This window comes from Rhinolophus ferrumequinum, chromosome X (genome assembly GCF_004115265.2).
Source record: "Rhinolophus ferrumequinum isolate MPI-CBG mRhiFer1 chromosome X, mRhiFer1_v1.p, whole genome shotgun sequence".
Classification (NCBI taxonomy): Eukaryota; Metazoa; Chordata; class Mammalia; order Chiroptera; family Rhinolophidae; genus Rhinolophus; species Rhinolophus ferrumequinum.
The window spans coordinates 2,164,971-2,178,792 of record NC_046284.1 but is presented as its reverse complement, the minus strand read 5'-3'; the positions used below and the strand labels follow the sequence as shown (position 1 = coordinate 2,178,792).

Here is a 13,822-nt window from a genome sequence, read left to right as displayed (position 1 = left end):
TGTGTGCATCTGTATGTTTATTGCAGTATTATTTACAGTAGCAAAGATATGGAAGCAACCTAAGTGCCCACATCTAGACAACTGGATGAAGAAGAGGTGGTACATGTATACATTGGAATATTACTTAGCCATAAAACAGAATGGAATCTTGCCATCTGCTACCACCGGATGGACCTAAAGGGTATTGTGCTGAGTGAAATAAGTCAGGCAGAGAAAGGCAAATACCATACGATCACACTTATATGTGGAATCTAAAGAATAAACCAACAAAACAGAAACAGCCTCACAGATACAGAGGACAAACTGATGGTTGCCAGATGGGAAGGAGGTTTGGTGGGCTGGGTGAAAAAGATGAAAGGATTAAGAAGTACAAATTGGTAGTTACAAAAGCATCATGGGTATGTAAAGTACAGCATATAGAACATAGTCAATGATATTATAATAACTATGCATGGTGTCAGATGGGTACTAGACTTGTTGGGGTGATCACTTCTTAAGTTATGTAAATGTCCAATCACTATGAAACCAATATAATATCACACATCAATTGTAATTGGAAAATAAAAAAAGTTATAAAAAAGCACAGATGCTGGAAGCCTAAAGAAGGACATATGCTCTTTTTTAAAGAGAAGATGATAGGTATCATAAGGTTTTTGGACAGGTAGATTTCACTTAATCACAGCAAGTTTCTAGAATACATTACGGGAGGAAGATTACTTGCACGAGACCTATAATGGAGCTAGTGATCACAAAGGGTTTATAAAACTCATTCCCTAAGAATGATTCCAGACAGACTAAGCTCATTTTCTTTTCTTCAATGAGCTTAGGAAATGTGAACGCGTGAAGCAGGGGAAGGTTGTAAACACAGTGTATCTGGATTCCAGCAAGGAATTGACAAAGTCACTCATAACATCCTTGCAAAAAAGGTGGAAAACGTAGATAGTAGTTACTGAATGGTCATCCCGAAGGCTAATTAATGGATCAATGTTTATTTATGTACTAGTTTATTATCTGTCACCCCTACTCAAATATAAGGTCTTCGACAGAGGGACTTTTTCCTCTATTTTGCTCATGACTTTATCCCCAGGACATATAACAGTGCCCAGCACATAGTAGAGAATGTTCAAGAAATGTCTGTTGCAATAGTTTAGTAGTTAACAGAGGGTAAGGGGGGTGGGGGGTGGGAGATGAGGGTAAGGGGGATCAAATATATGGTGATGGAAGAACTGACTCCGGGTGGTGAACACACAATGGGATTTATACATGATGTGATACAGAATTGTACACCTGAAATCTATGTAATTTTATTAACAATTGTCACCCCAATAAATTAAAAAGATATATGCCCCTCCCCCCCCCAAAAAAAAGAGAAATGTCTGTTGCATGAATCAATGAACGTGGAGCTAGGCCTTCAAGGCAGATTACCAAACTTTTCTCTGGCCTCTCCTATTCAGTATGTTTCATCATTTATTTGGATAAAGATGTTAGGTGGCCTGCTGACCAAATATGCAGACAATGTGGGCATCTGAGAGAGGGAACAAAATAAGACAGTCTATCCAAAAAAGAACAACCGGCAAGAGCAATTTAATAGAGATAGTGTACTCATAGGGGAAAAAAACGGGTAGTACAAGCTGAGGCATTAATGACAGTAAGTGTGAAAAAAGGACTTGGAAGTTTTCACTCATTCTTTGAACTACTTATTGAATGTGCGAGGCACTATGCTGGACAGTGGGCATACACAGCCGTGAAGAGAACATACTGTCTGCCCTTGTGGAACTGAAAGACAATTGAGGGAGACAGATACGAATCAGATGAGTTCACCAACAAGAGTATATTTACAAACTGTGAAGAATCAAACAGTGCTTAAAGAGCATGTAATGAGAATGTGACCTTCTCAGGGAAGGTTCTCTGAGGAACTGACACTTGAGCTGACTTCTCAAAGCTCAGGAGGAAACTAAGGTGAAGGAAGGGGAGAGCTAACGGTTAAGTGCCATGAGTCAACTGTATGAAACGCCCGTGTAAGTGTAAATGTGGTCCCTTGCCCTTGCCCGCAGTTCAGCTAGGGTCCCTTGCTTGCTCGCTGGGCTGGGGACTAGCTCATGACTTGGCCAGTGTTTGTCAGGCCTTGGGCTAAAGGGGCAGCACTCATGGTCAGGGTGGTGGGGTTAGGCCCGAGGAGACATGCAAGGCAGGGAGACCATTCTCAAATTGGGAGATTGAGCAAATGAGTGAATATGTGAGCTTCATAGGAGTAGTTTCTCAATGTTGGAGGAGAATTGCAAATACAGAGAGGGAGGAAGGCTAGAATACCCTCTGGTGTTGGATTGAAAATGGAGTGTCAGTATGCACTCGGTTTTACACACACACACACACACACAATTTCCCAGCTCAATCCTCTGAGAGGACTTAGAAATAATGACACTCCAGGAACAATGAGTACACCTAGCACCCAGATCTTGGGCACTGACTACCAAACATGCTCCATTAAAAGGGGCCAGGGATCCTTGATTATAGCTTGCAAAGGCAAAACGCAAGATGAGCCTGGAATGACTTACTGTGTTACCAAGTAGGGAAATGTTCAAAGAATGAAGGGCATATGTCAAAAGTACACAGGAGCCAGCTTTGAGAAGCAAAACAATGATAATACTGGATTCTAACTCATTAAATAAAATAGAAGTCCATTAGTTGGTACTAAAATATTTTCTTTTTAAACTTTATTGGGTAACAGTGTGTTTTGTCACGGACCCATGAGCTCCAAGTCAAGTCGTCATTCTTCAATCTAGTTGTGGAGGGCGCAGCTCACTGGCCCCTGTGGGATCGAACCGGTGACCTTGTTAAGAGCAACAAGCTCTAACTAACTGAGCTAACTGGCTGCCTCGGTATTAAAATATTTTAAAAACACAAATCAATAAATGGAGAAGAAAATGGTCTACCTAACAAATGCCAATAAGTGAGAAAGGAATGATGGAAATTTAAATACCCACCTTTAGCAACCATCACAGTAAAAATGAATTGAAGCCAAAAGTGGTGAGTGAAAGTTTAATGAGAAACATGGTAGTTGGTCTCAGAGTATCTTCCACTGAGTACCTCGTAATTACTTACTAATGAATTACTAAGTACCTGGTAAACACCATCTGAACTTTAACCAGTAGTGGGACAATGTGACATTGTGTCCTGTTAGCCTGCTGCACTGAGAAGAATGCCTCATTTTTGCGGTATGTCTCCCCAAAATGCATAAACTGAACTTAATCATTGGGAAACGTCAGACACATGCAAGTCAAAGTTCCTGCTACAAAGTAGTTAGCCTGTACTGTTAAAAAATATCAAGGTCATGAAGGATAGGGAAAGCCCGGGGAAGTGTTTCAGTTTGCAGGAGATGAAAGAGACATGAAAACTAAATGCAACTTACGAGGGGCTTTATTAGGACAACCAGTGAAATCTGAATGTGGCCTGTAGATTAGATGGTAGCATTGCTTCATTGTTTATGTCCTAATTTTGATTGTTGTACTGAGTCTCAAAGGGCATCTGGGACAGAGAAAGCTGACTTGCTATAGGGAGACAAGCTCCTGTTCAGTGTGAGGAAGGGCTTTTTGCCAATCAGACAGCAATTTCGGGAGCTCCCTGTCATAGGATTTGTCCTCATAGGGACTGGACAGCCAATCGTCAAGGATGCCACGGAGATTTCCTGAACCCAATCAGTGCTGGGCCCAGAGGTCACTGACGTCCATCCGATGAGGAGCCTGTGGTTCCCTCTTACCTTCAGGTATTGGGATTTGAGCATTTGTAGAAAAAAATGCACCTGTGTTGGACCAGGATGGGCAGTCGTTTTTGTTCAAATGGGGCATGAATCATCTTACTCTCACAGGGGCTCTTTCAACATATAATTATTAGCATTTTGGAAAATTCACTTGTCCCCCAGGAAAGAGCTGGTCACAGCAGTAAAAGCAAAAATGCTTTAATTTTTGTAAATGCCATTTTATAACATGAAACTAGAATCTAAGAAAACAGAAACAAAGCTCAGAGATAGTTTGACAAGAATTTAAACATTCATAGCCTCAGGACCATGCACGATCTTGTGGTCGCTGTCGGCTTGCCTGCTCGCACGCCTCTCACTCTTCACGGAAACATGAGCCCTTGTTTTGTGCTAATGCTCCCACGAGCTGACTATACAGAATGTTCATCTGTGGAAAAGAGTGGCAAATAGATTTCTTGAGAGGAGAGGAAATATGGAAAAGCTTTCCCATCTCGTGGCGATGGCACGAGAGTAAACCCTCCCCCGAGCCACACTGGGGAAGAGGGATCCCACAGCACCAGGTTTGTTTACTAAGGACAGGCAGATACGCAAACCATTAACAATCCGTCGCTCTATTCAGTAACAAGACTTTCTCTCCACCAAGCCTCTCCTGGTTAGCGAAGGGCTTAGAAGTCTGCCACTCAGAACAGTTCCTGGAGAAAATTGCTTTCCCAACAGTCACTGTTTGCACAGAGGCCAGTACTTCCCTACGTGCACTGGCATGGACACTGACGCATCTTTCCAGAGCCCATTCCTGGCGCCCCTTTTAATTAGCTTCCATTTGCTACCCCTAAGTCCGCCCCTGTTCACCATGCTTCCTGGTTTTCACTCTAAGAAATGACTCTTTATAGTCCCCTAAGTTTTGCAGCTCTCTGGAAGCACTGAGAGGAACCACCACCCAAATCTTTTCCCAGCCAAGGAGGGTAGGATTGAGTCCTTACTGAGGGCCCAGATGGACCTCTCTGCCTCGACTCATGCCACCCACCACCGCGAGCCCTCTCCCTCCTCACCTGAGTTTCATAGTTTCCCCTGAGCGGGGGGCGAAGGTGGTCAAGGAAACGCATCCCTAGGCCACACCACTTTTCAGCAGATACACCCTTGCCGCTGCCATACATATATATTCCAGTATTCCAGGACTTGACCATGAGCATGACAATCTCCATTTCTGGGTAGTCTTCCTGAAATCCAAGAACAGTGGGTTGACAGTTATCACGGTCACAATCATTGTACCACTGACTATACCCGTGCTGCATCCCATTATTATTAAATAAACAATGGGAGCCACAGCCTCCACGAGCAATTCTGTGCTCCTGGACAGCAGGAGGAGAGCACCTTGAAGGTTTGGCGGCTGCAGAATGCTCCAAAGCAAGAGCTCATGAAAAGACAAAGTGAAAAAGCCACGTGGCCCCCGTGGTATGAGTCCTGGCCTTCCTGTGTGCTGTCTGGGGTTTCCCTTGGTGCTGTCCTCTGTCAATCACCTCCCCAGTACCTACCTCTAATTTGCAGAAGGTTGTCAAGAAGCAGTGTTATTGAATCTCTTAATTTCCTTGACCAGAATCAGTCTGTGTTTGGAATAGAAATTATATTAATCTTTATTGTTTGAATGTATGTATATATAGAGATAGATCGATAGATCGATAGATCGATAGATAGATAGATAGATTTCATCTTAAAGAAATGGCTCACACAATTGTGGGGACTGGCAAGTTTAAAATCTGTGGGGTAGACGAGTAGGCTGGAAATTCAGGTAAGAGTTGATGTTTTGATCTTGAGTCTGAACTCTGTAAGGCAGGCCAGCAGGCTGGAAACTTGGGCAGAATTTCTAGGTTGTAGCCTTGAGGCAGAATTCCTTCTCCAGCAAATCTCACTTTTTGCCTTAAAAGCAAAAACTCATTGTGGAGGGTAATCTGTTTTACTTAACGTCAACTGATTGTCATTTTTAAGAAATGTTAATCTTTAGTGTTGACAGTATTTACCTAGATATGACCACGGTCCCTTCCCCTTCGCAGTGGCTGATCACAAGATTCTGCAGTAGTCAGAAGGATTAGTGCAGGGAGCCACTTCCTCACTTCTTGGACTGAGCTGGATGGCCAAAGGGAGCATTTATGTGCTCATCCCGCCCCCCCTTGAAACCCTTAGAAGGGGAAATGCAATATGAGACTTAGGCAGCAGGGGCAGAGTGTCAATGACGTTCTCTCAGCTGTATTTCTTTCCCTCTTTTGGATCTATAAAAATCACTATGCAGAAAAGACTATGAGAATGAGGGCGTTTGGAGGGACAAGACAAAGCTCTGAACCTAAAGGACACACAGCACCTTTGGGGAGACCAGGCCTCCACGTGGAAGGACTGCACCAGGTGCACGATTAGGGGCCAGTCAGAGCGACACAGCAGTAGGTGTTCTAGTTCAGTAAAAGAAACAAGCGTGGGGTGACAGTCAGAGGATGTCTATCCAGTCTCTCTGCTTGAAATGCCACCCCATCATGGTTCACTTGGCAAACTTCTATTTTTTCTTCAAATTCACAAGAAGAGTGAGTTACTCCTTTCTCTCTGTTTCCAGAGCAAGTGTAACATTCCTCTAATACAACTTCTCAGGTTGTTTTGAAACTGTTTATATATTTATCTCCTCCTGCAGACTGTTGAGCTCCTAGAGGTTCAAGAAATTTCTCTTGATCATCTTTGTATCCTCGGAGTCCAACACTGTGCCTGGCACACAATGGGAGTACAACAAATGCTTGAGAAATGAATGAATCAATGAATGAATGAACAAATGGATAACCATCTAGTCAAATGCAGCCTCCGCAGTGAGGCTTCCCCTGATTCTCCACAACTGCTGAGCCCCACCACATGTTCACAGCACTTCAGACACTGTGCTGGCTGTGTCCTCCCGGAGGCTGGGCGTTCGCTCCTCCAAGGCAGAATGCATCCACCTTTGTGTGTTCACAGCCTGGCACAGTGTCTGACAGTGTTGTGATTTTAATGGAATGAATGAACACACAACCGAACAACAAATATGTTCTTAGGGTAGACTACACACCAAACTAAAAAGCTCCTGCACAGCAAAAGGAACCATCAACCAAACAAAAAGGCAACCAACCGAGTGGGAGAAGACGCTTGCAAACAACATCTCTGATAAAGGGCTAATATCCAAAAACATATAAATAACTCATACAATTCAACAAACACAAACAAATAATCCAATTAAAAAATGGGCAGAGGACCTGAACAGACACTTCTCCCAACAAGACATACAAACCGCCAACAGATACATGAAAAGATGCTCGACTTCAGTATCTATTAGGGAAATACAAATAAAACCACAATGAGATACCACCTCACACCTGTTAGAATGGCTGTCATCAACAAGACAAGTAATAACAAGTGTGGGAGAGGCTGTGGAGAAATAGGAACCCTCACATACACTGCTGGTGGGAATGCAGACTGGTGCAGCCGTTATGGAAGGCAGTGTGGGGGTTCCTCAAAAAATTAAGAGTAGAATTACCATATGACCCAGCAATCCTTCTTTTGGGTATCTACCTGAAAAAGCTGAAGACATTTATCCATAAAGACATATGTACCCCTATGTTCACTGTAGCATTATTCAACAGTGGCCAAGACACGGAAACAACCAAAGTGTCCTTTGATAGATGAATGGATAAAGAAGATGTGGTATATATACACAATGGAATACTATTCTGCCATAAGAAAATATGAAATAGTGCCATTTGCAACAACATGGATGGATCTTGAGATTATTATGCTAAGTGAAATATATCAAAAAATCAAGAACCATGTGACTTCACTCATATGTGGGGTATAAAACTGAAAGCAACAAAGGAACAAGTCAAAGAAACAAAAAGTGACATAGACAACAGTTTAGTGGTTACCAGAGGGTAAGGAGGGAGGGGGGTGGTAGATGAGGGTAAAGGGGATGGAAAGAGAACTGACTCTGGGTGGTGAACATACAATGTGATGTACAGATGATGGATTACAGAATTGTACACCTGAAACCTATGTAACTTTACTAACAATTGTTACCCTAATCAATTTAATTTTTAAAAAATAAAGAAAAAATTAAACAAAACAGAAACAGACCTATAGATAGAGAGTATAAAACTGATGGTTACTAGATGAGAGAGGGGTTGAGGGCTGAATGAGTAAGGGGAGGGGATTAGAAAGTACAAATTGGTAGTTATAAAATAGTCCCAGGGATGTTAAGTACAGCCCAGGGAATACAGTCAGTAATATGGTAATAACTATGTATAGTGGTAGGTGGGTACTAGACTAATTGGGGGGATCACTTCATCAATTACATAGATGTCTAACCATTATGCTGTACACCTGAAACTAATATAACATAATACTGAATGTCAAATGTAATTAAAAAAAAAAAGTCCCAGGAATATATAACACAGCATAGAGAATATAGTGAATATTATTCTAATAACTATGTACATCGTCAGATGGATAATAGACTTATTGGGGTTATTTGTGAAGTGTATAAATGTCTAATCACTATGTTGTTTTGCACACCTGAAACTAATAAAAAAATTAATAACAGAAACAAAAACACTCGTAGACACAGACAATAGTTTAGTGGTTACCAGAAGGAAAGGGGGGGGATGGTAGACGAGCGTCAAATATATGTTGATGGAAGGAGAACTGACTCTGGGTGCTGAACACACAATGTGATACATAGATGATGTATTATATAATTTTACACTTGAAACCTATATAATATTATTAACCAATGTCACCCCAGTAAATTTAATAAAAAACAATCTCAAAAGGTTATATACTGTACGATTCTAAATCTCAAGTTATATACTGTACGACTCAATTTATATAACATTCTTGAAATGTCAAAATGATAGAAATTTATAATAGATTAGTGGTCACCAGGGTTTAAGGAGGGATTGGGGGCAGGTGGGAGAAAAGTGGGGAGGGGTATAAAAGGGCAACATGAAGACCCCTTGTGGTGACAGAAAAGTTCTGTGTCTTGACTGTAATAACATCAACATGCTGGTCATGATATGGTACTGGAGTTTTGTAAGATGATACCACTGGGGGAAACCAGGTAAAGGGTACATGGGATCTCTCGTGTTGTTGCTTACAACCACATGTGGATATACACTTATTTCAAAATAAAATGAAGAAAAAACAACCAGAGCAATCCACTTTCTCTTAAAACTAATCGAGAATATATACGTACTCTAGACTATGTTGGCTTGCCTGCTCAAGCATGCAAGTGATCCTTTCTGCCTTTCCATCAGCAGAAAGTTCTGAATACCAACTGGAGCCTCTCCTTTGAACTGAAATTTCCTAGCAAGTACAGGCAAAGATGTGTCCTCTGGTTGAGAGAGTCCCGGAATTGAGGTTAGAAGACCTGGGTTCTAGTCCTGCCTCTCATTCATTAGCCACGTGAACTTAGGCAAATTGGTAACTTGACTTTTTTGAATCAGATAATGATATCAGCATTCTCTCCTTTGTAGAATCGATGCGGGTGGGGGAATGGTAGGAAAGAATGGATGTAACAATGCTTTGTAAAAGGTAAGGCTTGATACTGGGAGGCACGAGGTTTTATATTTGTGCGATAGCCATTTTGCCACTGTGTGGAGGCACTTGATAAAGGTTATCTGCTCAATAAATAATGAGTGAGTGTCTGGCCATTAGAAAAGTCAAACAAGGGCAGAATTTTCTCGCAAACACTTAAAACAAGGGAGATGCACAGCACATTCAATCAAACAGGGAAAAGCAGCACACACTGCGTAAGAGCCAAGAGGTTTATTCAATTAACCTCTGCATAAGAAAGCTACCTGTCCCATCAGGTTTCAGGCGATGAACAATAACGGACGGGAGACTTTGCAAAAAAGCAGAAAAATATTAAGCTGTCTAGGAGGCAACTTAAGAGCCAGAGAGATGGACCAGTAGTAATATATCAGACAGAATAAAAGTGGCAAAACCAAAATGCTCAGAGTCGTTTGGGCCTTATATAGAAACTATGGGAATCGATCCATTTGGATTTATAGTCAAGTTTAATTTTAGTTTGCATAAGTTACTATGGCGAACACATCTGAAGGTCTAGATGAGGCTCATGGCTTGGAAACTGAATTTTCTCCTCTTCCCTAAAGAAAGTAGAAAAATGTATATCCAAAATGTTCATTGCTAAAGTTATTTTGTTTGTGCTTGTGTTTTTTGTTTTTTTTTAACTTCAAGTCCCACAGGCCATCAGCACACAGCTCCAGGACGCTTCCAGGCGGTGTTCATCGAGGCTGCTTTGCAGCAGGTTGTCACCCTCATGCACTGTCTTACCACCTGTCAGGCTTTGCACAGATTTATACATGAAGAAGCGGCTGAGCATAGAGCAGAATCGCAACCTTGGACACTAACATCAACTCAAGTAAATTACTTTCTATGTGACTCGAAGCAAGCCCTTTAACCTTCTTAATATGTCACAGCTCCCTTGTAGTGACAATACCACCTTACAGGCAGACAACCTGTTCAAGTTTATAACATATTATTTTTTTGTTTTTGATATTCATTGACCTCTGAACTTTTTATTGACCTACTGCCCCCCCAAAAGGTGCCACGCTTCTGCTGCCTCAGCACCTCAGACACCACTTTGCTGTGCACAGCCCTGCGGGTGCTGGTCCTTTGGATGGATTGCACTGAGTTGCTGTCCAGGGCATCACCAAGATCCTGGTCTTCCCCTTTTGCCAGCAGGCTTCCAGCAGGTGGTGACGTCAGCCCCTAGCTTGCCCTTGACGTTCAGCAGGGCCTCACAGTCCTGGGTCTGGACCAGCTCTGACTCCAGGTGCAGCAGGATCCCAACAAGCGGTTCCATGTGCATGGCACGGTGTGTCTACCTCCCTCAGGCTCTTCTCCAAGCCGGCCTTCAGATTTCTCATCGAGTCCAGGTGGATCTCCAAGGACTGGACTGGACAGGACATCTCAGCACTGTGAGTGTCATCTCAGCAGCTCCCATTCAGCAGCAGTCTGTGAGGTGACCACTGTGGTGCTCTCCTCAATCCACTGGGACCGGTACTTGCCTAGCTCCTCTTGTTTCTTCTGAGCCAGCTCGTCATACTGAGTGTGGATGTCGGCCACGATCTTGCTGAGGTCCTGAAATTTGGGAGCATCCAGCTCCATGGTCAACCCAGCGTTGACAATCTAGTTTTGTAGACCATTTACTTCCTTCTCCTGGTTCTTCTTCATGAAGAGCCGTCCTCCTTGACAACCTCAATCTCCATCTCCAGTTGCAGCCGAGTGATACTGGTGTCATCAATGACCTTTCGGAGCCCACTGATGTCACTCTCCACAGACCAACGCACGGCCAGCTCTGTCTCATACTTGACTCTGATGTCATCAGCAGCAAGAAGGGCATTGTCAAGCGGCAGAACAATGCAGGTATTGTCCACAGAACTTGCAAAGATCTGAGTTCTCAGGTCCTCAGTGGTCTTGAAGTGACGACCCCAGTCTCTGACCTGGGGCCCCTTCTTCTCCAGGTGTTCCTGGATTTAGCTCTCCAGTCTCCGATTATCAGCCTCTAGGCCCCTCACCCTCTCAAGCAGGAGGCCAGGCGATCATTCAGGCATTGCATAGTCTCCTTCTCAGTCTGGATGGCCCCTGGCCATCCTGCAGCCAAGCCCCCGAGCCCCCAGCCACTGGTGGAGTGGGACACAGAGATCCGGGAGCCTGAGCCTCTGCGCCTGCACACACGCTGGCTGTGCTGTGCTGCTGGCTGGGCGACTACTCGGAGCCTAGGGGCCAGGAGTTGGTGGAGAAGCTGGAGCGGGTGCTGAAGCTCATGCTGTTCCGGGAAGAAGGGGAGAGGCCAAGCCTCAGGTTGAGGATGCAGCAGCACACACAGCATTGTTTCAAGTGATCTTAAAACCCCAAGTGGAAAACGGAAGCCAAACAGCAAAAGAGGGATAGCCATACGCTAAAACAGACAAGAAGCCATTAGACCCTTACCTCACACCACAAACAAAAATGAACTCAAATGGATCATAGACCTATTTGTAAGAGATAAAAGAATAAAAATTTCTACAAGAAAACTCAGGAGAAAACCTTTGGGTAGGCAAAGTTTTCTAATCATGACCAAAAACTTGACCCATAAAAGAAAAAAATGATAAATCTGACTTCATCAAAATCCAGAACTTTTGCTTTTTAAATGATGCCATTAAGAAAATGAAAACGCAAGCCAAAGACTTGGAGAAAATATTTACAAATTATATATTTGATAAAGGATTTGTATCTGGAATATATAAAGAACTCTTATAACTGAATGAGAACCCAATTTTAAAAATGGAAAAATAATCGCATATACATTTGTCCAAAAGAGACATACAAATGGCCAATAAGCTCATGAAAAAAAAAAAAGATCAATACCACTCACCATCAAGAAAATGCAAATCAAAACCACAATGAGCTACCACTGCACAGCCACTAGGAGGGCTGGATTAGAAAAAGATGGACAGTAGCAAGTGTTGGTGAGGACGTGGAGAAAGTAGAACCCTCCTTCACTGCTGAGGGGACTGTAAGATGGTTCAGCTGCTTTGGAAAACAGACGGCAGCTCCTCAAAAAGTTACACACAGAGTTGCCATATGACCCAGAAATACATTTACTCAAGAGAACTAAAAACATATGCCCACACAAAGCCTTATATACACAAATGTTCACAACAGCATTATTCATAATAGCAAAACAGTGGAAACTCAAATGTCCACCAACTAGCGAGTTGATAAACAAAATGTGCTGTATCCATTCAACAGAATATAATACTATTTGATTTATTCAGCAATAGGAAGGATTAAAATGCTGACACATCCTTGTCACCCCAATACATTTTAATAAAAGAAATACTGACACACGCTACAACATGGTTGAACCACAAAACACACTAAATTGAAAGAAGTCAGACACAAGAGGTCACACACTGTATGACTGCATTCATATGAAGTGTCCAGAAAGAGAAAATCGACAGAGACAGAAAGCAGATCAGTGGTGGCCTGGCATTGAACCTAGGACTGACCGCAAATGGCAAGAGGAAACTTTTTTGAATAATGGAAATATTCTAAAACTGGACTGTGGTGACAATTGCCTAACTCTATGAATTTACTGCAAATCACTGAATTGTACACACATCATGGGTAAATTTTATGGTATGTAAATTACACCCTAATAACGCTGGGTGTAATTTACCCGAATTACATGCACTGAAAAAAAACAAAACACACACACAAAAAAAACATCAGAAAGACCAAAATACAGGTCTTCAGTGTTTCTTCTACTCTACTACCTCCTCTGAGAAATGGCGGAAATATCCATGAGCTTTCTCAAAGAGTTAGTATCGTCACAGTGGAAGCAACAATTCTACCAGGCTTTAAAAAGACAATATAATTTAAAAAGCCAGGTGGTACTGCTATTCTGACCTAATCCACAGTATATCTGTATTAAAAATGTTCTACTTTGAACTATTTCCATTTCATAAACTAGGGAAATTTTGTAGTGCCAAGCTACACTGTAATAGGATTTTATTTACCCTAAAACTTATCAGAAAGCAATATTCTATGTAACATCTAAGACACAAAACAGCTCAGATCTTTAAAATTAGTTGAAAGTTTGACTTACGTTTTGGTTAATAAAGCTCAAAGCTTCGTCAAAATAGCCCCAAACTTCTTCAAGGGGACAGAGTTCTGCACTTGGTACCCCATCTGGGATTAAGAGGTTAATCAAGCTGTGCAGACATTTGCTGAAATAAAAAAGAGAAAACTCATCCCACAAGGAAAGAAACCATTGGCTTCACAGCTGAGATAAGTGAAGTCCAGATCTCATCTCACACTAAGAACCTCAATGTCTGTTCTTCCCTCCAACTTCAGAAGACAGAGTTTTGAAGCCAGAAATGGGGCTGACCAATCCTTCCTTTTATTATGCCTATGGTTGTCTTTCACTGGTTTTCTTAGTTTCCTACACTAAGGAATTGTGGGTGTTTACTACATTCTATGAGCTGGTTCAATCGGCAGGCACTT

General features: G+C 42.3%; 1 protein-coding gene and 1 pseudogene across 1 annotated transcript in view; both read right to left on the bottom strand.

Annotated features, from left to right (window-relative positions):
* Positions 1-4,078: 4,078 nt before the first annotated feature.
* The window catches only part of TEX11 (testis expressed 11), a 140,574-nt gene continuing 130,830 nt past the window's right edge, over positions 4,079-13,822 (bottom strand). Inside the window, 3 exon segments of the mRNA XM_033110786.1 lie at positions 4,079-4,181; positions 4,804-4,971; positions 13,425-13,545. Coding sequence (XP_032966677.1) covers positions 4,110-4,181; positions 4,804-4,971; positions 13,425-13,545 — 361 coding nt within the window. The 3' untranslated portion in view covers positions 4,079-4,109.
* On the bottom strand, positions 10,298-11,629 carry LOC117024424 (keratin, type I cytoskeletal 18-like; annotated as a pseudogene).